The 23087-nt window shown below is 41.8% G+C and overlaps 1 protein-coding gene across 1 annotated transcript in view; it reads right to left on the bottom strand.

The window, feature by feature from the left end:
* Positions 1–11441: 11441 nt before the first annotated feature.
* WDR36 (WD repeat domain 36) overlaps positions 11442–23087 on the bottom strand; it is a 90731-nt gene continuing 79085 nt past the window's right edge. The window contains exons 21-23 of the mRNA XM_040343300.1: positions 20779–20860; positions 14762–14949; positions 11442–11962 (exon numbers count right to left, since the gene is read on the bottom strand). Coding sequence (XP_040199234.1) covers positions 11813–11962; positions 14762–14949; positions 20779–20860 — 420 coding nt within the window. The 3' untranslated portion in view covers positions 11442–11812. The remainder of the gene's footprint in view (positions 11963–14761; positions 14950–20778; positions 20861–23087) is intronic.

Here is a 23087-nt window from a genome sequence, read left to right as displayed (position 1 = left end):
CCTGTCAATCAAAATCGGAAAGCCCAGTGCCGCAGCCCATACCCGGAAGCGGCGGAGAAGATCGCTCTCTACAACGGTAAGTACAGCTTCGATTTCAAAACAACTAGCCGATTCCCCTAGACAAAATGAGCAGGAATCTAAGGTTACATTTTTTTATTTCCGGGTGAACCTCCACTTTAAGATCTGGTTGAGGTGGTGATCAAAAACATGACCAGGCTTTTCACATCTCTGGCTGCCTATGTATTCATGGTCATCATTCCTGGCTTTGTTAATCTTTGCCTGTGTCTTAATTCTCTATCTGCAGCTTGAGGAATCACACTCATCCTTTGACATTCTTCAGAATATAAAGTACAGTATTTATTGGCGTATAGCACACACTTTTTTTACCCTGAAAATAAAGGGTAAACTGTGCCTGCGTGTTATACACAGGGGGCTGTGGAAATTTTTTTTCCTGAAACTTCCCTCTTAAAGTTAGGGTGCGTGTTATACGCCAGTAAATGAAAAAAAAAAAAACTTCGAACACAAATCTTCCTTGTAATGACCTCAGCAAGTGGAAAAAGCTGGCATCTTAGATGCAGAGGGCCAGATTCACAGAAGTACGCCGGCGTATCTACTGATACACCGGCGTACTTTCAAATTTGCCGCGTCGTATCTTTAGTTTGAATCCTTAAACCAAGATACGACGGCTTTTGGCTTTGATCCGACAGGCGTACGGCTTCGTACGCCTTCGGATCGTAGGTGCAATACTTCGGCGCCTGCTGGGTGGAGTTTGCGCCATTTTCCGTGTCTGGTATGCCAATTAGCTTTTTCCGGCGATCCACTAAGGTACGCGCGGCCGTCGCATTCTCTCAAGTCGTCGCTAGTTGGCTTTTCCCGGCGTATAGTTACAGCTGCTATTTCGTGGCGTATAGACATGCCATGTTAAAGTATGGCTGTCGTTCCCGCGTCGAATTTTGATATTTTTTTTTGCGCAAGTCGTCCGTGAATAGGAAAGGATGTAACTCACGTCTACGTTCAAAAAATGACGTCGGTGCGACGTCATTTAGCGCAAAGCACGGCGGGAAATTTCTAAACGGAGCATGCGCATTTCAATCGGCGCGTGGACGCGCTTCATTTAAAAGAATCACGCCCCCTACCCGCCCAATTTGAAATACGCGCCGAGACATACACCGCAAAATCTTCCTGGATTCTAAATTTCGCCAGGTAAGATACGGCGGCATAGCGTATCTCTGATACGCTGCGCCAGGGTAAATGACTGAATCTGGCCCAGAGTGCTTTCCAAGTTAGGATCCAAGGAGGTACAATGGTGGCCATACACGTTGAAATAAATGATCAATTTATTTTCTGATCGATCTGCCCCGTTAGGAACAATTGATCAATAGTTGACAACCAATTTGCCGAAAGAGAATTTCGAACGATAGTTGGAATATGCGATTGTAATTTATCGACTGCATCTATGTTTCCATCATGCAATCTTATAATCTGATCAATCGAAATACAATCAGATTCATTTTAAACTGATAGACTTTCTTACGAAAGTTCGTACAAATGGTTGTTCAAAAAATCTACTAATCCATGGGCAGCTTTGAATGCAGAGTTTGAACAATTTTCACTGTTGAGACTTTATTTCCCTTTGTATGGGAGAGAATAAAATCTGTAGCAAAATATTGTTTTTCTCCATCTTAAAATATGAATACCGGAGAAAAGACTGGACAGCCGCACTTCCACAAAATTCTTAAAAAGTTGCTTTTAATTGTAAAAAATGGAAACAGCACTACAAGTCACAGCAGACAGTGGGGTGGATAGCGGACGCGTTTTGCACTGGGGTATCGGCACTTAGTCATAGCTAAAACAAAAATGATACACAACTCAAATATATACACACCTAAACCAAACCTGAACCAGTCATGTGATCCGCCTTCACCTGTGGCCAACCATCGCTAATAAGAAGGGGTGGTGAAAAACAATCAATGGTAATCACCTAGGAAGCTGAATCACATCAGTGGTGAAATATAACACACATATATGTAAAAAGAACCCAAAGCTACAGTAAGCAATAAAGTAAAAGAAGTAAAAAAACAGTGAACGAGCCAAATACAAGATGTATATGGAACAGACACAAACCTTCAATTTAAGCAAAAAAAATATATGAATAAAATCTAGTAACAATAAATCTACAAATATGACTAAAGTACAATACGTGATATGGAGCAATATCGTTAAATGCAAATATAAGTGCATGTGTCTCTATTCGACATATAAATCAACATTAACCACTTGACCACCAGGCACGTAAACCCACTTAATAACCAGACCAATTTTCAGCTTTCGGTGCTCTCACAATTTGAATGACAATTACTCATACAACATTGCACCCAAATGAAATTTTCGTCCTTTTTTTCACACAAATAGAGCTTTCTTTTGGTTGTATTTAATCACCGTTGGGTTTTTTATTTTTTGTGCTATAAGAGAAAAAAGATCTGTAAAAAATTCTGTAAAAAAAATGTTTTCTTTGTTTCTGTTATAAAATTTAGCAAATTTAGTATTTTTTCTTCATTCTTTTGCATAATGTGAAAGATGAAGTTACGCCGAGTAAATAGATACCCATTATGTCACCCTTCAAAATTGCACACGCTCGTGGAATGGCGCCAAACTTCGCTACTTAAAAATCCCCATAGGCGACGTTGCAGGGTATTGTGGGGTATTGCAGAGTAGTGTGTATTGCACAGTATTGGGCAGGTATAGCTGACATGTAGGGAGGGAGGGATGGCTGGATCTGTGACTACATTTGTCACAGATCCAGCCCACAGCACTTGTGCTGCCATCCGCTCTCTCCCCTCTCACACTGTGTACAGAGAGGGAAGGGAGGAACCAGCGTCATCACATGACGCCGGTTTGTTTACAAGTAATCGCTCCGTCATTGGACGGAGCGATCACGTGGTAAACCGCCGCTAACAGCGGACATTGCCGTGTGCTCGCCATTCTGGGAGGACGTCCATGGACGTCCTCCCAAGGTTAAGCAACCGCCTTGTAGACGTATATCGTCTATAGGGCGGTGATCAAGCGGTTAAAATAAAAAATAGAGTCCTGTGCATGTATGTGCAATCATAATGGGCATCAAAATTATTTTGATGCCCATTATATTTGCACATACATGCACAGGACTCTCTATTTTTTTGATTTTAAATGTTGATGTGATCCAGCTTTCTAGGTGATTACCATTGATTGTTTTTCACCACCCCTTCTCATTAGCGATGGTTGGCCACAGGTGAAGGCGGATCACATGACTGTTTCAGGTTTGGTTTAGGTGTGTATATATTTGAGTTGTGTATTATTTTTGTTTTAGCTATGACTAAGCGCTGATACCCCAGTGCGAAACGCATCAGCTATCCACCCCACTGTCCGCTGTGACTTGTAGTGCCGTTTCCATTTTTTACAATTAAAAGCAACTTTTTAAGAAATTCGTGTAAGTGCGGCTGTCCAGTCTTTTCTCCGGTCTTCGCTTTGTGCATTGCCAGCACCCACGCTTCTGAGAGGACACGGATTGCTGAGTGCACTCACCTAGAGCGGCAGTTCCCCTTTCTTAAAATATGAATATCATGTATTCCTCAGCCTTTAGCTTATCTTATTCCTTTTAATGAAAAATTCTAGCAGTGGACACACATCTGTACACAGAACACTAAACAAGTTGATTCGAAAAAGGCAAGGACAAACAGCAAAGGACAAATGTACATATACAGGATGTGAATGCTTAGCACAGGTAGCCCCTGTGCCTTATGAAGGATTTGTAGTCCAGGAATAAATGAAATCCTGCTCAGTCTCTATAAAAGCCACTGTATCATCTTTCATATATTTTCACCATTCACGTTAGCTTAACGTAGAGCATCTTTCATTAAATAAAGCAGTAATCCTGTCTTGTCTGCAGGGACATAATAACCCAAACCAATCTATGACCTTGTTAAGGTGAGACAAGAGGCAGTCTTCCTTGAAAGCATCCACAGCTTGAAAGCGAAACGATTTGTCACTATTGGTCTTCTGAGACTTGCCAACAAGCCTGTTTACTGCAGACTGAACCCAAATACATATTTTTTCACATCCAATGTAACACTTGTCAAAAGGATGAGCAACAGTAAAAAAAAAAAAAAAAGTAATCTCTAATTTCTGCAGGTCAGTTGAGAAATAATCCCTTTAACTAAGCACTAAATACTACTTAATAAGGAAAATAGCAATAAGCAAAATTTAAAATCTCACAGCAAACTTGAATACATTTTTGCTGCTCTGACTTAAAGGGTTTGTAAAAGCCTTGTGTTTTTTCACCTTTAATGCATCCTATGCATTTAGGTGAAAAAACACCCTGCAGTGTCCTGTCCCCCTGTTCTACTTATCTGAGCCCCGAAGTTCCGTGGGCACGATCCTGCGTCGCTCTCTCCTAGATGGATTCATAGAAGTGCAGCCATTGGCTCCCTCTGCTGTCAATCAAATCCAATGACACAGCCACCGGGGGGTGCGGCCAAGTCATACACTCGGTGCCCATTAGCGTCGGGCGAATGACTCAAGACCGTGCTCGCATGGTAATCCTCCCAGAGGGGTTATCTATCGCAGGGAGGAGCCGCGAGAGCTGCCGTGGGACCCCAGAAGAGAACGAACAAACGATCAGGGCCACTCTGTGCAAAATGAGCTGCACAGTGGAGGTAAGTATAACATGTTTGCTATAAAAAAACAAAAAAAACAAACACACATAAATCCTTAAAGGTCCTTACACACGATCGGACTTTCCAACAGTTGTGTGATGGAAGGTTCCTGTCGGATAATCCGACCGTTTGTACGCTCCATCAGAAAATTGTCGTTGGAATTTCCGACAAATGTGGGATAGCATGCTCTCAAACTTTGTCAACAAATGTGTTCCATCGGATTATCAAATCGTGTGTACACAAGTCCATTGGACTAAAATCCAAAGTACAAACATGCATGCTCCGAACCAATGCTAACCATAAGACATTAGCCGAAGTTGCCCAAAGGGTGGTGCTAAAGAGCAGAAAAACCACGCAGTTTCGTGTAAGTTGGCTGAAAAAGTTCACGGGCCAACGCCCTTCGCACAAAATTCAACGGATTTGTCCAACGGCAATCCGATTGCGTGTACGAGGCTTTAGGCTACAATTTTCTTATACAATTTTCCTTGATATTTACCAAAACCATATAATATGGAGGTCAGATCTAAACACTTTCAATTTCAAATCAGGCAGGCCGTTGCACTACATACCGTATTTTTCGCACCATAAGACGCAAAAAATGGGGGGGGGGGGAATGTCCCTGCGTCTTATGGAGCGAATACTAACCAGGCACTGCTCCCCCGTCGCCGCAGCCACGTCAGAATCCCAGCGCTCGGCTTCTCTGTGGAGAGAAGACAGGGTGTGAGGCGCATCCTGGCAGGGGCATACCAAGGGGAATGTGGGGGAGGCATTTTGCCCCTGGTGTCAAAACATTTGCCCCTGGCATCCAGTCTGACTTCCTGCTCTTTCTCCCGGAAGCTGCTGCTGTAAAATGTCCCCAGTCCTCATTTCTAGCTGCTTCCTGGGTACATCTGAGGCTAAGAGCCAGCTAGTAAGCCAGAGGGGATTGTGGATTGTAATGGCAGTGTCCTCTGCTGCCTGAGGCGAGCTGTTAAGGGGGTGGGAGGTGTGAGCTGGCATGGTATCCACTGCCCATCACCTGAGCGGTTGTGATATTCGAGGCTTAAGGGGTGTTTGTGTGTGCCCTGCCACCCTGAGCTGATCTGGGAAGGGGGGGGGGGGGGGGCTGCTGTGTCCACCACCACCAGATATAGTGTAGCTGAGCTGATATGATGGGGGGGGGGGGGTGGTATTGCTGTGTGTCCACCACCCACCTATAGTAGTAGAATATAAAATATTTTAGTACACCATTTGGTTCAGAATATTTTTTTTCTTGTTTTCCTCCTCTAAAACCTAGGTGCGTCTTAAAGTCAGGTGCGTCTTATGGAGCGAAAAATACGGTAATTAAAAGGAAAAGGAAAATCTAAAGGAAATTGAACAAGAAAATTGTATAATGTATGGGCAGAGAATACATGGTCGTCCGCTTTGTCTGTGTTAGCGAGATCATCATCACACTACGCCCACCATAAGGTCACCTTTCCCACAGCCTGGTGGAGAGCCAATAAGGACAGCATGTGAGTTTGGTGAATCTAGAACTGCAACAATAAAAATAAAGAAATTAATTTAGACATTGTTTCGATTTGATCTATCCAGACAAGGCTTTGGACTAATCAAAGGATAAATGTTTACAATGTTTGCGCAGGAATTTACAATCTGATAAATTGAGTCTATACGAGTTCAGCGTTTGTAACAATTTCCATTGTCCCGAGACAAAGTGACCTATCACGAAACGCGTTGGGCGGAGCGAGCGGCGTGCTGACATCATCCCCTCTCACCGTATCTCTACACGAGCGGTCTATTTGCCTGTCAGTGTCCGGCCGGCGCTGTATGGCTGAATGCCCTTGATTATCATCACAAATGTGAGTTTTTTACCTTTTGTACTTGTACCAATAAAGTATCCCTGGTTTTATGCTATGGAAGCATTTCTCTTTTCTCTATGATCGGTACCATTGAGTGTATATGTGGAGTTCTGCTGTATCTGGAAGCTACCAATAAACAGGTCCTCTGTTTGGATTAATATGCTGGGCTTGGTCCATTGGGACCTTAAAATCTGGTAAGCAGATTTCTGATTATCGGTGGTGGATTCACATAAGGCTCCCCCGGGACCACGAGCAGTTATCAATTGGATTGTGCACGGGTGTTCTAATCTGACACTTCTATGGACTATTTTTTCACTCCTTTGGGATATTTTTTTGCAAACAAACTTTGGTTTTGATTTCTTCCTTTTTTTCCCAATATTGATTCAATTTACCTACTGCAACTCCTCCAGCATTGGTCGGAGAGGTTATTGATTCATATATAGGTGTTTTCACTCGTTGGGTCTCCAGGGTGTTGGAGTCCAATTTATGACTGCACATTAACGTTTATGTATCACTGTGTATTTTTACTCAATTCACTTTAGGTATCAATACATAATTCTGGGCTTTATGCCCCATCCAGTTTTTTCTTTGAGAGGAACACTGTTTTTTGGTTTAGCGCAGTTATATTTTTTTCCCATTGGCAGTTTAAGCCTGGGTTCACACTGCTGCAACTTCAAAGTTGCGCGACTTTCACGTGACTTTGAATCCGACATCCCTGCGTGACATCATTGTGGCTTGCATACGACTTTAACAGAAGTCAATGCAAGTCATATTGAAGTCGCACCAAATGTAGTGCAGGAACCTTTTTTGAAAATGGCGCTCTCCTAGGCTTCTCATCTCTTCGTTGGATAGATTCATAGCAGCGCAGCCATTAGCTCCCTCTGCTGTCAATCAAAACCAATGATGCAGCCTCCAGGGGTGGGGCCGAGTCATACACTCAGTGCCTATGGATGTCGAAGGGAATGACTCGGGAGCACGCCCGCTAGGTAACCCTCTTGGGTGAGAGCTTCCCAGAGGGGGTTATCTATTGCGGGGAGGAGCCGCGAGAGCTGCCGAGGGACCTCAGAAAAGGACGATCAGGGCCACTCTGTGCAAAACTAACTACACAGTGGAGGTAAGTATGACATGTTTGTTATTTAAAAAATAAATAAAAACTAATAATTAAAACCCTGAGCCTTTAGTATCACTTTAAAGTGGTTCTAAAGGGGGATTTTTTTTTTTTTTTTACCTTCATGCATTCTATGCATAACAGGTAAACAACTTTCAGTATGCAGTTTCCCCCACAGCTCCCCCCCCCCAAATACCCAAGCCCGATCGCGAACCAGCGACGTCTTCGAGAGCGGCTACTCTCTACCTACTCATTGGCTGGGAGACAGAACTGGAAACCACTGGCTCCTGCAGCTGTCAATCACATGCAGTGGGGGGGGAGGCGTCTTATGAACACACTGAGTAGGGCTTGGATACGAGTACCAGCCAGGATTCTACTTTTAATATTACTTTAAGGACACTTTCACACTGAGACATGGGAGCGTCGGAAGTAAAGCGCTGCCATTTTTAGTGGAGCTTAACCGTCATTTTAGCAACGCTTTTCGACCTCTAGCGGGGCGCTTCTAACCCCCACTAGCAGCCGAAAAAGGGGTTAAAAAGCGACCACAAAGTGCCGCTGCAGCCACGCTGCCCATTGATTTCAATGGGCAGGGGTGCTTTAGGAGCGGTGTATACTGCTTGCAGGACTTTTTTTAGCGTCCTGCCAGCGCACCGCTCCAGGGTGAAAGCTCAAGTGCTTTCACACTGGAGTGACAGGAGAGGCACTTTGCAGGCACTATTTTATAGTGCCTCAGTGTGAAAGAAGCCTAAAGGCTAACTTCACTTATTTTTTTTATATTTTTTTATTAACAGAAAATATAGTTCACACATACAAAATGCCACATAAATGTAAAACAGGCAGATAAAAAAAATCTGCCTAGTAACAGCCAGATAGGAGTAAAAAATTGTTTAATTTTTTTGTTTTACATTAAAGGCAAGCTGTTAATAGAAAGTTCATTTTTAGAGTGGAACTCCGCTTTAAACTAAAAGAAGCCCAAGGAGAGGCTCTGGTGGTGGCCAAGCAGCCCCATCTGCAACACAGGAATCAGTAGTCAGCAGTACAAATGGATGATAACACTGAAACAGCCAGAACAAGTTTGGGTGTGTGCAGTGTTCTTCAATTAACGAATTAATAAAATGTATTTCACGGTGAATACACAAATAAAATTCTCTCTCATTCACTGAAGGATACAGCTGTACTTCTCATGGATGGGACATCCCAAAGCAGTGCCAAAAAGCCAAAACGGGAAAGGCCCACAATACAGAACAGAAACTGACCCCAGGCAGAACTCAAATTGCCACTTGTAAAACTTTCCAACCAAAGTGGACATCCACAGAGGCAGCTATATGAACCTTATAAAACTTGGTAAACATGTGAACTGACGAACAAGTAGCCACCTTGGAAACTTGAACAGAAGTAGAATGATGAAAAGCCCAGTACAAGCCGAGGGACCTGGTAGAATGTGCAATAATTGGAAAAGGAACCTTGCAGCCCGCAAGGACATATACCTTGTTTACCTCACTACAAATCCATCTGAAAATGGTGTAATACAAGGCAGCCTGACCTCATCTAGGACCCTCTGAGATGAACAGAGCATCAGACTTCTGAATAGATGCCATGGCTGAAAGATGGCTCTGACCCCATCTAAGCAATGAAGGGTTTCTTTCCGAGAAGGATGTGGACACGAGCAATTCAAGACTATAGGCCCGTACACACGATACGAAAATCGGAAGTAAAATTGTGTCCGAACAATCTGCCGATTTTTGGATCGTTGGTATGGTGCTTGAAAGCAGATTCCAGTTTTTCATCAGACAAAGGCTGGATGTGCAGACTAACATTTTTGTTGTACGCAACCTCAACAGCCGAATTAGTACGAGTTTAATACGAAAAAAAAACTTGTAAGTGCAAGACCACGCATGCTCAGAAACAAAAGAATACATACAAATCTAGTCAACATTACATCATCACGTATGATAATTTTCGTATGGTGAGTAACCTCTTCACTTTCGACATGAGACTAAAAACAGATGTTTGGTCGTCTGAAAATCTGATTGTGTATAGAAGGCTTTAGTCTTCATTAACATGATAGGACAACACCACCTTAGGAAAGACAGTCTGGCCATCTTGCATACTCGATGGGCAGAACTGGTGGCCACCAAGGTGGTCACCTTTTGTGACAAGGTTGAAAGGGGAATATCATGTATATTTTCTATAAGACAGACAAAATAAGATTCAGATACCAAGGGATGCTAGAAAAAGAATGAATGGTCGAGGCAGAGACCTGGCCCTTAATTGAACTTTATAGAAGGGGTAATCTGTAAGCCACATGCCTTTGTAGAAAGGGCAGAATGCAGGCGACTAAAGTTGCAGGGATAGACTGCCACACACTCAAAAAGCAACGTAGGCCTTCCAAGTGCGATGATAGCTGAATCAAGCAGATTTCCGTGCCCTAAGGATTGTGGAAATAACAGTAGGAGATAGACCCCTGGGTCTCTGTGGGCCAAGCTATTAACGCTAGGGACTATTAAAGCAGAATGTCAAATTGGACATTGAGAGAAGGTCCAGACGAAGCAGGAGATGCCAAGGCGTGTCTGTGTACATCCAGACAAGACTCACAAACCAAGCCCTGTGTGGCACCAATCTGTGGAGCAAAGCTGTTGCAGTCAATGCTTCTATACAGAGGATAACATGCACGTGTTGGTGATGCTGGATGGAATACCCAGATCTATGACACTCAGCACTACAGTGACTGAAAAAAATAAAATCAAAAAACTATAGAAAACATATCCATAAAAGAGACCAGGAGCTAAAAAAGCTCAACATCCAAACTCCTACGATGCCAGGCAAAAACTGATTCCTGTGTTTCAGATAGTGGGTTTAGCTACCAGAGGGTCAGGACAGCATGAAAAAAAGTATATGCATTTTTTTTTTTTTACACAGGTGGCAAGCATAGGTGTTGTGGGGAGAGGGAGGGGGTATTTTTTTTTAATTGGTTAGGGTTATTCCGGAATTCTACTTTAGGTTATTTATTGTGTTGTCAACTCCGTTTGGCAGGTTATCTTCTGCCAAACGCTTTCAACTTGCGCCTATGAGCAATACATGCAGTACAGTATCAGTGTACTCCCCCAGCTCATTTATGGTATCTGCAAGATTCTGAGAATGAAGCAGGGTGCCAAGACAATGTGGCTCCAGTAAACTTAGCCAGGAGTTACATTATCAATGACTGAAGAAAATAAAACATTGCTATGATTAATTTCATAATGTCCATTTAGTTGGCCGATTATTGTTTAGATTAATAGGATAATAGCCTTTAAAAAAAAAAAAAAAAAAATTAGCATTTTTTTGGGCCAATTTGTTGTTGGGCAGATTACAAAACACAAATTGCCGAAAAAACACATTACATTGTTTTCTGCAGCTTCTCCATTGAAGTATATTAAACCAAAAAACAAAATTGCACTGTTAAACGAACTGTAGTGTGTTTCTGCAAAAAGCACCAAAAAAACAGAGGTGTGAACCCGGCCTGAGATGTTTAGTAACATAATGGGGTTAAAAAAAACAAAAAGAAGTACAAAAAGAGCAAATAATCGCTACTGTAAGGGGGTTCATTTTTTTTACTGTGGGACAGTGAAAGTAATATTTACAGTAGCGATTTGCTTTTTTGTACTATAAGGGCTAATTTTCTTTTAACCCCATTATGTTACTGGCCGAAATCGAAAATGAAAATTGATTTCATAACCGATTAGTTGTCGATGAATCGATTAGTTGTTTCGGCCCTATATAATACTATAGAACATAGGTGAATACATGAAAGAATTAGCACATATGTGAAGAGGTCCAAACAAATGTTTATTGCATGTGGAAATTCTTGTACTTCTGGAAATATGGCATATAAAATATTCTGCATTGTTACAAGACCATATAAACACTGGAATCATTTTATAAATACTGGTTATTTGAATCCATCACAGAAAAAATTCTGCATACTGGGAAATAATTCCTCTGTAGATGTGTTGCCACCGATTTACTGTATGCAAACATCTCACAGCAGACGCTGTTCATAATAAAAACATACAAAGATACTGTATATACACAATATTTAACCAGCCATTATTATGGCCACTCACAAACATACCTTTCTGCTAAAAGTATATCTTTGCTTTCCTAAAAATAAAAGTAACCATGACACAAAACACTTTTCACAATAAAGCACTTTTCATGTAGTTTAGAACACACAAGCTCTGATTAAACAAGGTCTGCATGTGATGCCATGTCTCGTCAAGGTGCGGGGATAACAAAGAAATCTCTTCTAATAACTTTGGCTCGGCTGAAATGAACCTCAGATGGATCTAGAAATAAGGCACACGACATGTTAAAAACACACAAAAAAATCCTAAATATTAGACATTAAACATTGATAGTTTAATAATTAATCTGTTTTCAGGAGAGTGAGGCTTTGGCTATATGCTATACTGTAGTCCAATAATACATTATTTTTCTTGTCCATGATTTTAATTCTTCAATTGAGTCTTAACTGCATGAGCTGAAATGTAGCATTTGTGGGCCTGACCAAGTACCACGTGCTAAAACAAAGACTTGTCAGAACAGGTGGATAAACGGACGTGCAGAAAATATTGGAATTTCTCCAAAAAACAAAATAGATTTCCTTTAATCCTGGAAGTATTCCCATGTGCTGCTGCTTTAAGGGAACCCATAATCTCATTTTAGCAGACCATTACTTTTAACTGAGCATGATCTAATAGCTCAGCGTTTGCAATGGTCACAGTTTTACGTTACAAAGTTAAGCTGTTGCAGCTCTGTGCTAATCTTGCTCTATAATCCTCTCCTACAGCAACAAACCTGAATACAATAACAAACATTTGTTTAAGTTTTATAAACTGGTTTTAGTTCTTAAAATTTGTAGTGGGTGGCTTTAAAACATCATACAAATATAAAATAAACCACTTCAATACCAGGCATGTTTACCTCCTTCCTGCCCAGGACAACTTTTAGTGCTGTCACACTTTGACTGACAATTGCACGGTCATGCAACACTGTACCCAAACTACATTTTTATCATTTTGTTCACACAGCTAGAGCTTTTTTTGTGGTGGTATTTAATTACCACTGGGTTTATAATTTTTTGCCAAATTAATGAAAAAAAAAAAAAGACAGAAAATGTTAAAAACAAAACCACATGTTTCTTTGTTTCGGTTAGAACATTTCGCAAATAATCTTTCTTCATGAATTTATTCGGCTACATTTCTGTGGTGAAAATAACCAAAATCAGTGTTTATTATTCAAGTCTGTAGGAAAGTTATAGCGTCCACAAACTATGGTATACATCTGAAAATGTATTAATCCTGATGTACTGGCAGTCTCTCTCATTTCTTGAGGCACAAAAATGTCAGGACAGTACATATATCCCCCAAATGACTTGTTAGAAAAGTAGACAGTCCAAGACATGGGTAGGCAACCTGGGATCCTTCAGCTGTTGCAGAGTGGAATTTAGATGAGAAAAAAAAAAAAATCAATAAAAATGAGAACTTGGACTTTTTAGGCACAACACCACAACAATTTTATTTTTTAATGGGAAATTTAGTTCAACAGCTGGAGGGCCCCAGGTTGCCTACCCCTGGTCTATGGTATTTAGTAAAGGGAATGGCGTTTTTTGACATACGTCTTTGGAAATCAACTTTTTTTCTGTCACCAGTGCAGTAACAGCGCCATCATATAATGGGTGCGGTGGTGATCATAGTAGACAATAGTAACATAGTACTACCTTTTTTTTTTTTTCCACACGTTAGGCAAGCATTTTACTGAATGAAATCCATTTATTCAGTTTTTGTTGACCATAGCTGATCACATGGCACCAATGGGCCGCGATTGGTCCAGTGTGTACCATATGATCACATTGACCAATCACAGCTAGCAACACAATTGTATACAATGGATGGCTTGAAAGGAAGCATATATTATTTAGAACTGTCATGTAACCTGCTGTAATTGGTTACAGTGGTCACATGGCACCAGCAGTGGTCTGGTACAGTGATTAGACATCAGCTGTGTCCGGTGGACGCGGCTGGTGACAGACTGCACTGCTGTGCGGGGTCTTATATTAGGTCCGCTCGGATCGTCGGGAGGTTCCCACTTGTGTCATCTGCCTAATACGCCAGACGAGAATGGGTCAAACTATATATTATATATATATATATATATATATATATATATATATATATATATATACACACACACACACACACACATACATATACACACACACACACACACACACACACACATACATACATACATACATACATATATATATATACACACACACACACACACACACACACATACACTATATGTTGCTTTAAAGCCACCCACTACAAAAAGTACACCATAATTAATGCAACACCACATTTAAGAAAGAAAACAGGGTTAAAAACCTTAAAAACAACCAATGTTTATTATTTAATACAGGTTTGCTGCTGTAGGAGAGGATTATAGATCAAAGAGCTGCAACAGCCCAACTTTGTAACAATTTTAACTGGCTGTTACAATGATCCCTCTACGATCAGCCACAAGGATTGGCTGTTCAACATCCTAAAGTTTATCTAAACCGAAAAACAAAACTATCATTTTACAGCTTACCAGTTCTTACATGTAGTAGTGTCACCATTTAAAATATTTTTAGGCAACAAACATTTTCAGCATGTACAGAAACTACCTGCTGATCTTGCCACTCCATCTGAGCTAAACACAAAGCACAAGCTATGTTATCTTTCTTCCGTGAATTACTTATTCCTTCACCCTCATATGTAATGGAGAAAGGAAGACATGTTTGGAGTGCAGCTGGGTAACAACCACCTTGGCACCCTTCAGAGATACAATGGAGGAGTTACTGTAGCCACCATAGGTTAGGAAGTATGTCATTCTCAGGATTACCAGGTGAAAATAAAGTAAAAAAAAGTCTGCAATAAGAGAACAAATTTAGTGACCGCTTCCAATAACTGGTAAGCCGCATAATATTTTTTATTCCGATACTTTTTAACCTAAGTCCATCCCAAACATAATTTAATGTAGCAATTGCACAAGTAGCTAAAAAGAAAAAAATCATATAAGAACAAAAAGTCAAAAATCACCTTTAGGAATAAAGCAAGGTAAGCCTGGGCAAGCTCAAAATCCCGTTTTACATCCAACATTCTGCCAATCATCTTCAAGAAGCTCTGCATTACTTCAACAGAACCACCGCCTTCTGGAGCCAAGTTCCGAATCTCTGTGTCAATGTTGGAAGGTCCCATCTCCTTTATCGTTTTCAGTGGAATGTCATCTTAGGATAAACACAATCATTTTATATATTTGCAAGTTGTTTTTACATCAGTGATTACTGCTTTACTTTGCGATTTTACAATAAATCGTGGCACTTTCTGGGGAATACTTCCACCATTTAGTTTAATTTTCTGAAAAGCACAATTTAAATATAATGCATATAGTTTTGTAAAGGTTAACCCCCTTACAGTGCCTTTCGAAAGTATTCGCCCCCCCTTGAACTTTGCGACCTTTTGCCACATTTCAGGCTTCAAACAAAGATATAAAACTAATTTTTTTTGAAGAATCAACAAGTGGGACACAATCATGAAGTGGAACGAAATTTATTGGATATTTCAAACTTTAACAAATAAAAAACTGAAAAATTGGGCGTGCAAAATTATTCAGCCCCTTCACTTTCAGTGCAGCAAACTCTCTCCAGAAGTTCAGTGAGGATCTCTGAATGATCCAATGTTGACCTAAATGACTAATGATGATAAATAGAATCCACCTGTGTGTAATCAAGTCTCCGTATACTGTAATAGGGTATGCGAGGGCCCTGTATAAAAGGAACCTCCACAGATCCTATAGTGAATAACCAACATAACCTGTAATCATGTGCAGTGCTCAATATGAATATTAACAAACATTATGAGTTGGCATGAAATAAATAAAAAGTGATGTAATAGAAGAGTCCATTATATACAGCAGAATAAAGTGAAGGTTCTGCAGTGGCCACCTCAGTCTCCTGACCTCAATATCATTGAGCCTCTCTGGGGAGATCTCAAAATGTGTAGTTCATGCAAGACAGCCCAAGAATTTACAGGAACTGCAGGCTTTTTTTTTTTAAATCAAGAAAAAGGTTTATTGATGCAAAAAATAGTAAAACAATACTTTAGGATACATACACAGACAGTATCATTACATTCAGGGTGAACATATGCCAAATTAAGAGAGAGGCAGGTAAACTTCGTGCAATCATAATTACATGAGCTAAATCAAACATGAGAGGAGCTTACCCCCCCTAGACAGCGGCCTAGAAAAGCCAGATTCTACCTGTACTTTGGATATAACCTTATTCAATTTGCGTTCAGGCCGTCTATCCTATGTTACCCTACCCTCTAATTGCAATAATTATTTAACCTACCCCGCCATAATGCAAGCAATAACATTTACATTTGTAACAAACACATTGATTCTTAAACCACCTCCTGGTTCTGAATCCCTCGCCCCACACTCTGCTCCAAGGATCAAAAAACTATTTGAACATTATTCATCCCACACTTTGCCAGCCCATCTCGACTCATATCCTATCTATTTATCCCTGCAATAGCCTTTCCATAATCAATTGCGTGGGTCCCAGGCCTGGTACGTCCAGCCAGGGTTGCCATAATGAGTAGAATTTCTTAAGAGCATTTCTGTGTTGGTATGTGACTTTTTCCCTTATCAGTAGATTATTTACCAGCTTTACCCATTGACCCTCTGTAGGCACTCGGGGAGTGATCCAATATCTGGCGATGGCCTTGCGAGCCACATACAGTAGTCTAAGTACGGCTGTATGGCCACCGGGAGACAGCGAAGGTACCTCGAGGCCACCCAGCAGACACACCACCGGGTCATGAGGCAACGGAAAGCCATACGCCTGGGATATAGTATCTATAACATAGTTCCAGTATCGGAAGAGTTTTGGACACTTCCACATCATGTGTAATAAATCTCCCTCCTGCACATTACATTTTGGGCATATTGGGGAATCCCGTATACCCCATTTATGTAGTCGAGTGGGTGTTCTATATACTCTATGGAGGAGAAATAGATGAGAAAGTCTGTGTTGCGCCGATACCGAGACCAGAGGGGCGGAAGTCAAACACAGCTCCCTTGTATCCCCATCGATGGGACCTAGGTCCGATACCCACCCTTTCCTACATGGTAATGCCGATGCATCATGTGTTACATTAAGCAGTCTGGAGTATACAAGGGAAATCATGCCCTTCTTGTCCACATTAAAAAGCACATCATTATGAAGGGGGTGCCTTATTAGCAAGATTGGAGAGAGCCTGACTTCCCTCTGGGCTGCATGTCTCAGCTGTAAGTATTTATAGAACTGAGTTCTGTGCAGACCATACTCTTCCTGCAGATTAACAAACGATTTGAGGGTTGGGCCACTAAACAATTGTGTGATATAGTGTATACCTGCATTTACCCAGGTCCTGAAGCCTTCTAATTTAAAAAGTTCCCTGTAGTAGGAATTTTTCCAAATGGGAGTAAAGGGGCATACCCCCCTGACATTGAGACTGGAACGAACGTATTTCCACAACGTATTAAGCAGCACCACCGTAGGTAAGGTCTGGTCCAGGTGTGTGAGTCCTGCTTCCAAGTAAGACACCGCTGGTAGCATTGGCCCCGAAGGGAGTAATATGGCTCGTATTGGGTCTCCGAGGTCTACCTCCCCCCAGTTTCCTAGATGCTGTATTTGCGATGCTATAAAGTAGCAGCGGGCATGAGGGACAGCTAAACCACCCTGATCCTTGGCTAGTTGTAATGTGGCAAGTTTTATACGTGCCACCTTACCACCCCAAACTAAATCTCTGAACTGGGCATCTATCCGAGCAAACCACCTGTGGGGAATCCAAATCGGGGTATTGTGGAAAACATACAGAAGAACTGCAGGCTTTTTGCTAAAAGGAATAGACAGCTTTACTTACCATCTGAGAAGAAAGAGCCTCATCCACAAAATACTTCAAGCTGTCATTGATGTTAAAGAGGGCAATACACAGTATTAAGTGTGGTATGTAAACTTTTGATCAGGTTTATTTGGGTAGTTTCTGTTGCCATTATGATTTTAAAAGAGTAAACACAGTTGATTAATAAATGGCTTCAGCCAAACACCAACCAAGAGTGAAAGAAAAGTTTTTCTGTTATTCATATTGTCTGAAAAAAGGAGATGTGATAAACAAATCACCAGGGTAATCCAAAGCCAGGATGGTAGATCGATCCAGCAATAGTGAGTAGGGGTCACCCGCTGTTAAGCGTGTCACAACCAACGAAAATTAAAGAGGCTTACCAGATCAAATGGACCCAATCGACATATCCCTAATGTATTTAGACAGGCAAAGGTGAATAAACACCTAGTAACGGGTATCTTTACAGCCGACCTCCATACGATTCTCCATGCATCAATTGAAAGGAACAATCGACTCCGGCTATGTCTCAAGCATCTGTAATGGAGCAGCTATGACTAGCCCTCAGCTTCTTTCACATACAAGAATCTTTTCTGCCATCCAGGGATAGTATTCTCATCCAAAAAGACAACAAAACACCTCCACATAGGGTAAAACCGTATGGTTAGAGGAATTTAATAAAGTTTAGAACACTTACCATTTCAAATGATACAATACCGCTTTTCATTTATCTTTCAGTACAATGGACGCAATGACCTCAAAACAGGCCTTGACCCGATGCATTTTGTCTACATAGACATCATCTGGGGTGCGAGACTGTCCAAGTCATTGCATATAAATAGAAAATGTGACCCCAATCGGACAACCGACCCGTGACACAGAGTATGTAAATGATCCAATTCATTTCCTGGTATGAACCAAGATGGAGCGGGTGGGTGCGTGTCGGGCCTCGTTCTGACAAGGTTATTGCAACCCTCGACCACATCATCAGTGCTTCACATACAATCCAGAAGACCGCTCATCAAGCCTCGCTTTGGGATCGCAGGCAAACGAAAAGGAGCAACCAATCACAGCGTACCAAAACATTTAAAACCTCATAAACCGAGAGGTTCAGCATATTTAATTATAGACAAATCTATTCCTCAATGGGGAGGTGGGGCTAAGGCCCCTTTCACACTGGGGCGAGAGGTGCGTTGGCCGTACAGCGCCACTATTTTTAGCCGTGATTTACCACCAATTTCACGGCGCTATTCGGCTGCTAGCGGGGTGGTTCTACCCCCTCTAGAGGCCAAGAAAGGGTTAAAAACTGCCGCAAAGCGCCTCTGCAAAGGCGTATAGCCGTGGTGCCCCATTGATTTCAATGGGCAAGAGCGGTATACACACTGCCCCTTTGCCGCTCCAAAGATACGGCTAGCAGGAATTTATTTACCGTCCTGCTAACTCACCGCTCCAGTGTGAAAGCCCTCAGGGCTCTCGCACTGGAGACACAGCAGCGGCTGTTTAGGGACGGTTTGCAGGCAGAAAAAGTTCATGCATGTGAGAGAAGTTGAGGGCCATTCATAGCTGCCCCACTACAGACGTTTGAGACCTAACAGGAGTCTATTGTTCCTTTCCATAGATCCATTGATGCATGGAGAATCATATTCACCATTGCCCGTCTAGATCCATTAGGAATGATTGGGTCCATTTGATCTGGTAAGCCTCTTTTCCGTTGGTTGCTACACCCTTCAGAGCGGAGACCCCTACTCACTATTGCTGGATTTACCATCCTGGCTTAGAATTACCCTGGTGATTTATCACGTCTATTTGTACTTTTTCACTTTATTTTTAAACCTCACACATTTGGGCATATTCGATTGTGGATATGGGACTTTTCTACATGTGTTGAAGGCACTTATATAATGGACTCTTGTATTACATCACATATATGTTTCATGCCAACTCATGTTTATTAATATTCATATTGAGCACCGCAAATTATTACAGGTTATGTTGGTTATTCACTATAGGATCTCTGGAGGTTCCTTTTGTACAGGGCCCTTACATACCCTATTTATTAGCGTTACACAATAGTGTTACTGAGCTTAACACAAAACTGTCCTTTTTGGTGTTAGCTGCTTATATTTCATTTGTTATTAGAATTCCAGCGCAGTTCTGTGTCTGATTTTTATTAACTTACCAGAACAGTGTCTGGAAAGTGCCCTACTTGGAAACCCAATGCTGGAGGGCCAATTTAAGGCTAGTCCTGCAACTCTCAGACCAGTAGTTTAGTACAATATTCTGACTAGGCTGAGGAAGGCCATGCTGGATAACCGTAATCAAAGAGACCAGCTCTAGCAACAATGTAGCATTGGTTGAAGAAAAAAAAAAAAAAAAAATGCTAGCAAAAGCAGGTTACATCAAGTTCAAGTAAAGAAGGCCATCCTCATAGAACGCTAGAAAAATAACTGAGGCATGCCGATAGTGGGAGGGAGGATTAGCCTGGGCTGGCCTGCAGTTTTTTGCTTGCTAGTGTGCAGTCTTAATTTTAGGCAGCAGTGTAAACTTCTGGTGAAAAGCTTCCTGTGTCCCTCAATGGATGAGAAAAATCAAAAATCTGGATCATCCGATCCATAATGTTGGATGAAATGTGAATCTCATAGCTGAGTGGAACCAGTTACTAACATATTGCATTATCAACATGGGTTAAGGATAAATAAGAGAGAGGAGATGGACAGCCGCACTCCAATAAAGTGTAAAAAACGGTGCCTTTTAATCCAGTAAAACAAAAACTACAACAGCAAAAAAAACTGCAAACAGTGGGGTAACAGAGCTGACATGTTTCACATCGATAACCTATGCTTACTCATAGCCGAGTATGAGTAAGCATCGGGAATGTTCTTGCATACAAGAGTGTATTTTAGAGGGATAAGAACAGAAATACCTGAGACTTTTTTCCACTGATGTCTCGGTATTCTTCAAATGATAGGATTCTGTACCATAAAATGCATCAGTGGCTGTCAAGAATCTATGGTCCATGAGGCCCAATTTATTTTATTTTTAAACAAAAAGGTTAAAATATACTGAAGAATAACATTCTGTATTTTTTTAATGCAATAATATAGACTTGTCCTATACTATAGACAACTATTTATTGTAATGTTAGCTAGCTAGACGGAATTGAGACTTACAGTTTTGCTGATCAAGGGCTTCTTCAAGCTGGACACAGAAAGTAGATTTCTGTTCAAGAACTCCAAGATTCAAAATTTTTGACTAAAAATAAAACAAACATTTCAGTCCACCTTGCCAAACAAAGGGTAATGCACAGTATTTACTTTACAGATATAATTACTGTATAATTCCTCAAACAGTGCCCAATATCTGTATGCCTCTGTAATTATTAAAAAAGACAATGTCGCCTTCAACTGTTCTAGATATCTACTGGATTATAACACGGTACTCCTGTGATCACACTAAAAAGCAGTTCTATTCATTAAAGAAAAAGTCTTATAAAAAGGCAAGCTATATTGGTTAGCTAGCTGGCTGTAAGGAGGGTATAGCCTATAAGTGAAATATTAAGCTCCTAGAGCCAGATTCTTGAAGTCGAGATACAGTGGGGAAAATTATTTGACCCCCCTGGAGATTTCGTAAGTTTGTCCACTTACAAAAGAAATTAAGGGACTATAATAGGTGCATTTTAATTGATAGATGCAGCATATCAAACAAAAATCCAGAAACGCATGATAAAAATTGTTCCTGTTCACAGGAGAGGACTAGGCAGGAACATTTTAGATAATTAAATACATGTTATTTTAAACAGAGTTAAACAGCCCCGCCCAGGGGGCGGTCCCTCCAGACATAACCCTCCTCCCTGCAGTATGCAGCCTCAGTTCGTAACAAGCAGTACAAACCTAAAAAAGGAGGGGTGGAGCCATGTCCGTCCATGGCGAGTACAAAAAAAATCCTATTTTCTCTTATCGTCCATGGACGGACACCGCTCCTTAAATCTTGACAAGGGGGATGTCCCCAAGCAGTGTCAAAAACGAGGGGTGGGAACAGTATCAGTAAAACCAATTTAACTTCACCCCAAAAACAAGCAGAGCTCCTCAACGGAGGAGTTGCAACTTTAACCAGCTGCCTGCAAAACCTTGCGGCCAAAAGAAGCATCAGAAGATGCACTCACATTAACCTTGTAAAAATTTGGAAAAAGTGTGAACGGACAACCAAGTGACCACCTTGCACACCTGCGAGACAGACGCTTGATGTTGGAAAACCCAGGAAGCACTAATTGCCCTGGTCGAAAGTGCCGTGGCCGGAAAGGGGGCGACCGCCCCCTAAGAGCATAGGCCTGCATGACAGTCTGCCTGATCCACCGAGAAATGGTGGCCGACGAGACCGCCAGGCACCTTTAGTGGACCCGACAACACAAAAAGTGCGTCAGATCTCCGAAACGGAGCCGTAGCAGGCAGGTACATCTGCAAAGCATTTACCACGCCTAAATAATGAAGCGCAACCTCCCTAGGATGCGCCGGCCGAGAACACAAGGATGGAAGAACAAAGTCCTCATTCAGGTCAAAGGCCGAAACCACCTTCGGAAGAAAGGAAGGTTGCGGGCGCACCACCGCTCCCATCCATATGGAGGATCAAGTATGGCGATTTGCAATGCAAGGCCGCCAACAGTAGGGTTTAGGGGGAACATATTATAGTCCCTTATTTAAAACAACATTTTCGGATTCTGTAAAGTTGGCCGTACTTAAATTAAAGATATTATTTAGACGCATTTCCTTTTTCTTGATGCGCCGTCCACCGCTACATCCACGTCTGGTTCTGGGTTTCTGTTGTACCCATTCTGCTTTTTGTGAAAACCCCCTGAGTAGGACGGCCCGGGGTGGTTTTGATTATATAGTTATATGGAGATCTGTTGTATTGTTGATTCTCATTTCTATCTGGGTATCCATATTGCGACTGGTACCACCCTCGTTCCTCTTCGAGGGGAGAGAATCTGTGTGTTTGTATTGGTGTTCTCTGAGATTGCTGAGAATATGGATAATAATTATTCTCGTTACGACTCTGACCACCTCTGCCTCGAGGCGAGTCATGTCTTACATATACTCGGGCAGGCTCAGCTCCGCTCGCGGTCATGTCCTGTACGTCCCTTACGCGAGAGGAGCCGAGCCTGCCCGAGTATACCCGAGTGTACTGCGCTCGGTATATGTCGGCGGAGTGGTTCAAACACAGCACGGGAATCGGCTGAAAAACACAGCGGGGAGGACAGCACGATGGTCGCAGAAGGACGCCGGACCGACAAGGCCGCCGATGGACGCCGGGCAAGACACCGACGAGGGGCATTCAAACTAAGTATTTATTTTTTTTCAGGAATTTTCCTTCCAGGTTGGGGGTGCGCGCTAAATGCCGGGGCGCGTTATATGAAGATAAATACGGTACATCCATCTTAAGGTGTAGAAATTAATCAAAAAGGCAGAAAAAAAATGGCACAAAA

Source organism: Rana temporaria, chromosome 1 (genome assembly GCF_905171775.1).
Source record: "Rana temporaria chromosome 1, aRanTem1.1, whole genome shotgun sequence".
NCBI lineage: Eukaryota > Metazoa > Chordata > Amphibia > Anura > Ranidae > Rana > Rana temporaria.
Note: the sequence above shows the minus strand (reverse complement) of the source record. Positions and strands in the feature narration are given on the sequence as shown.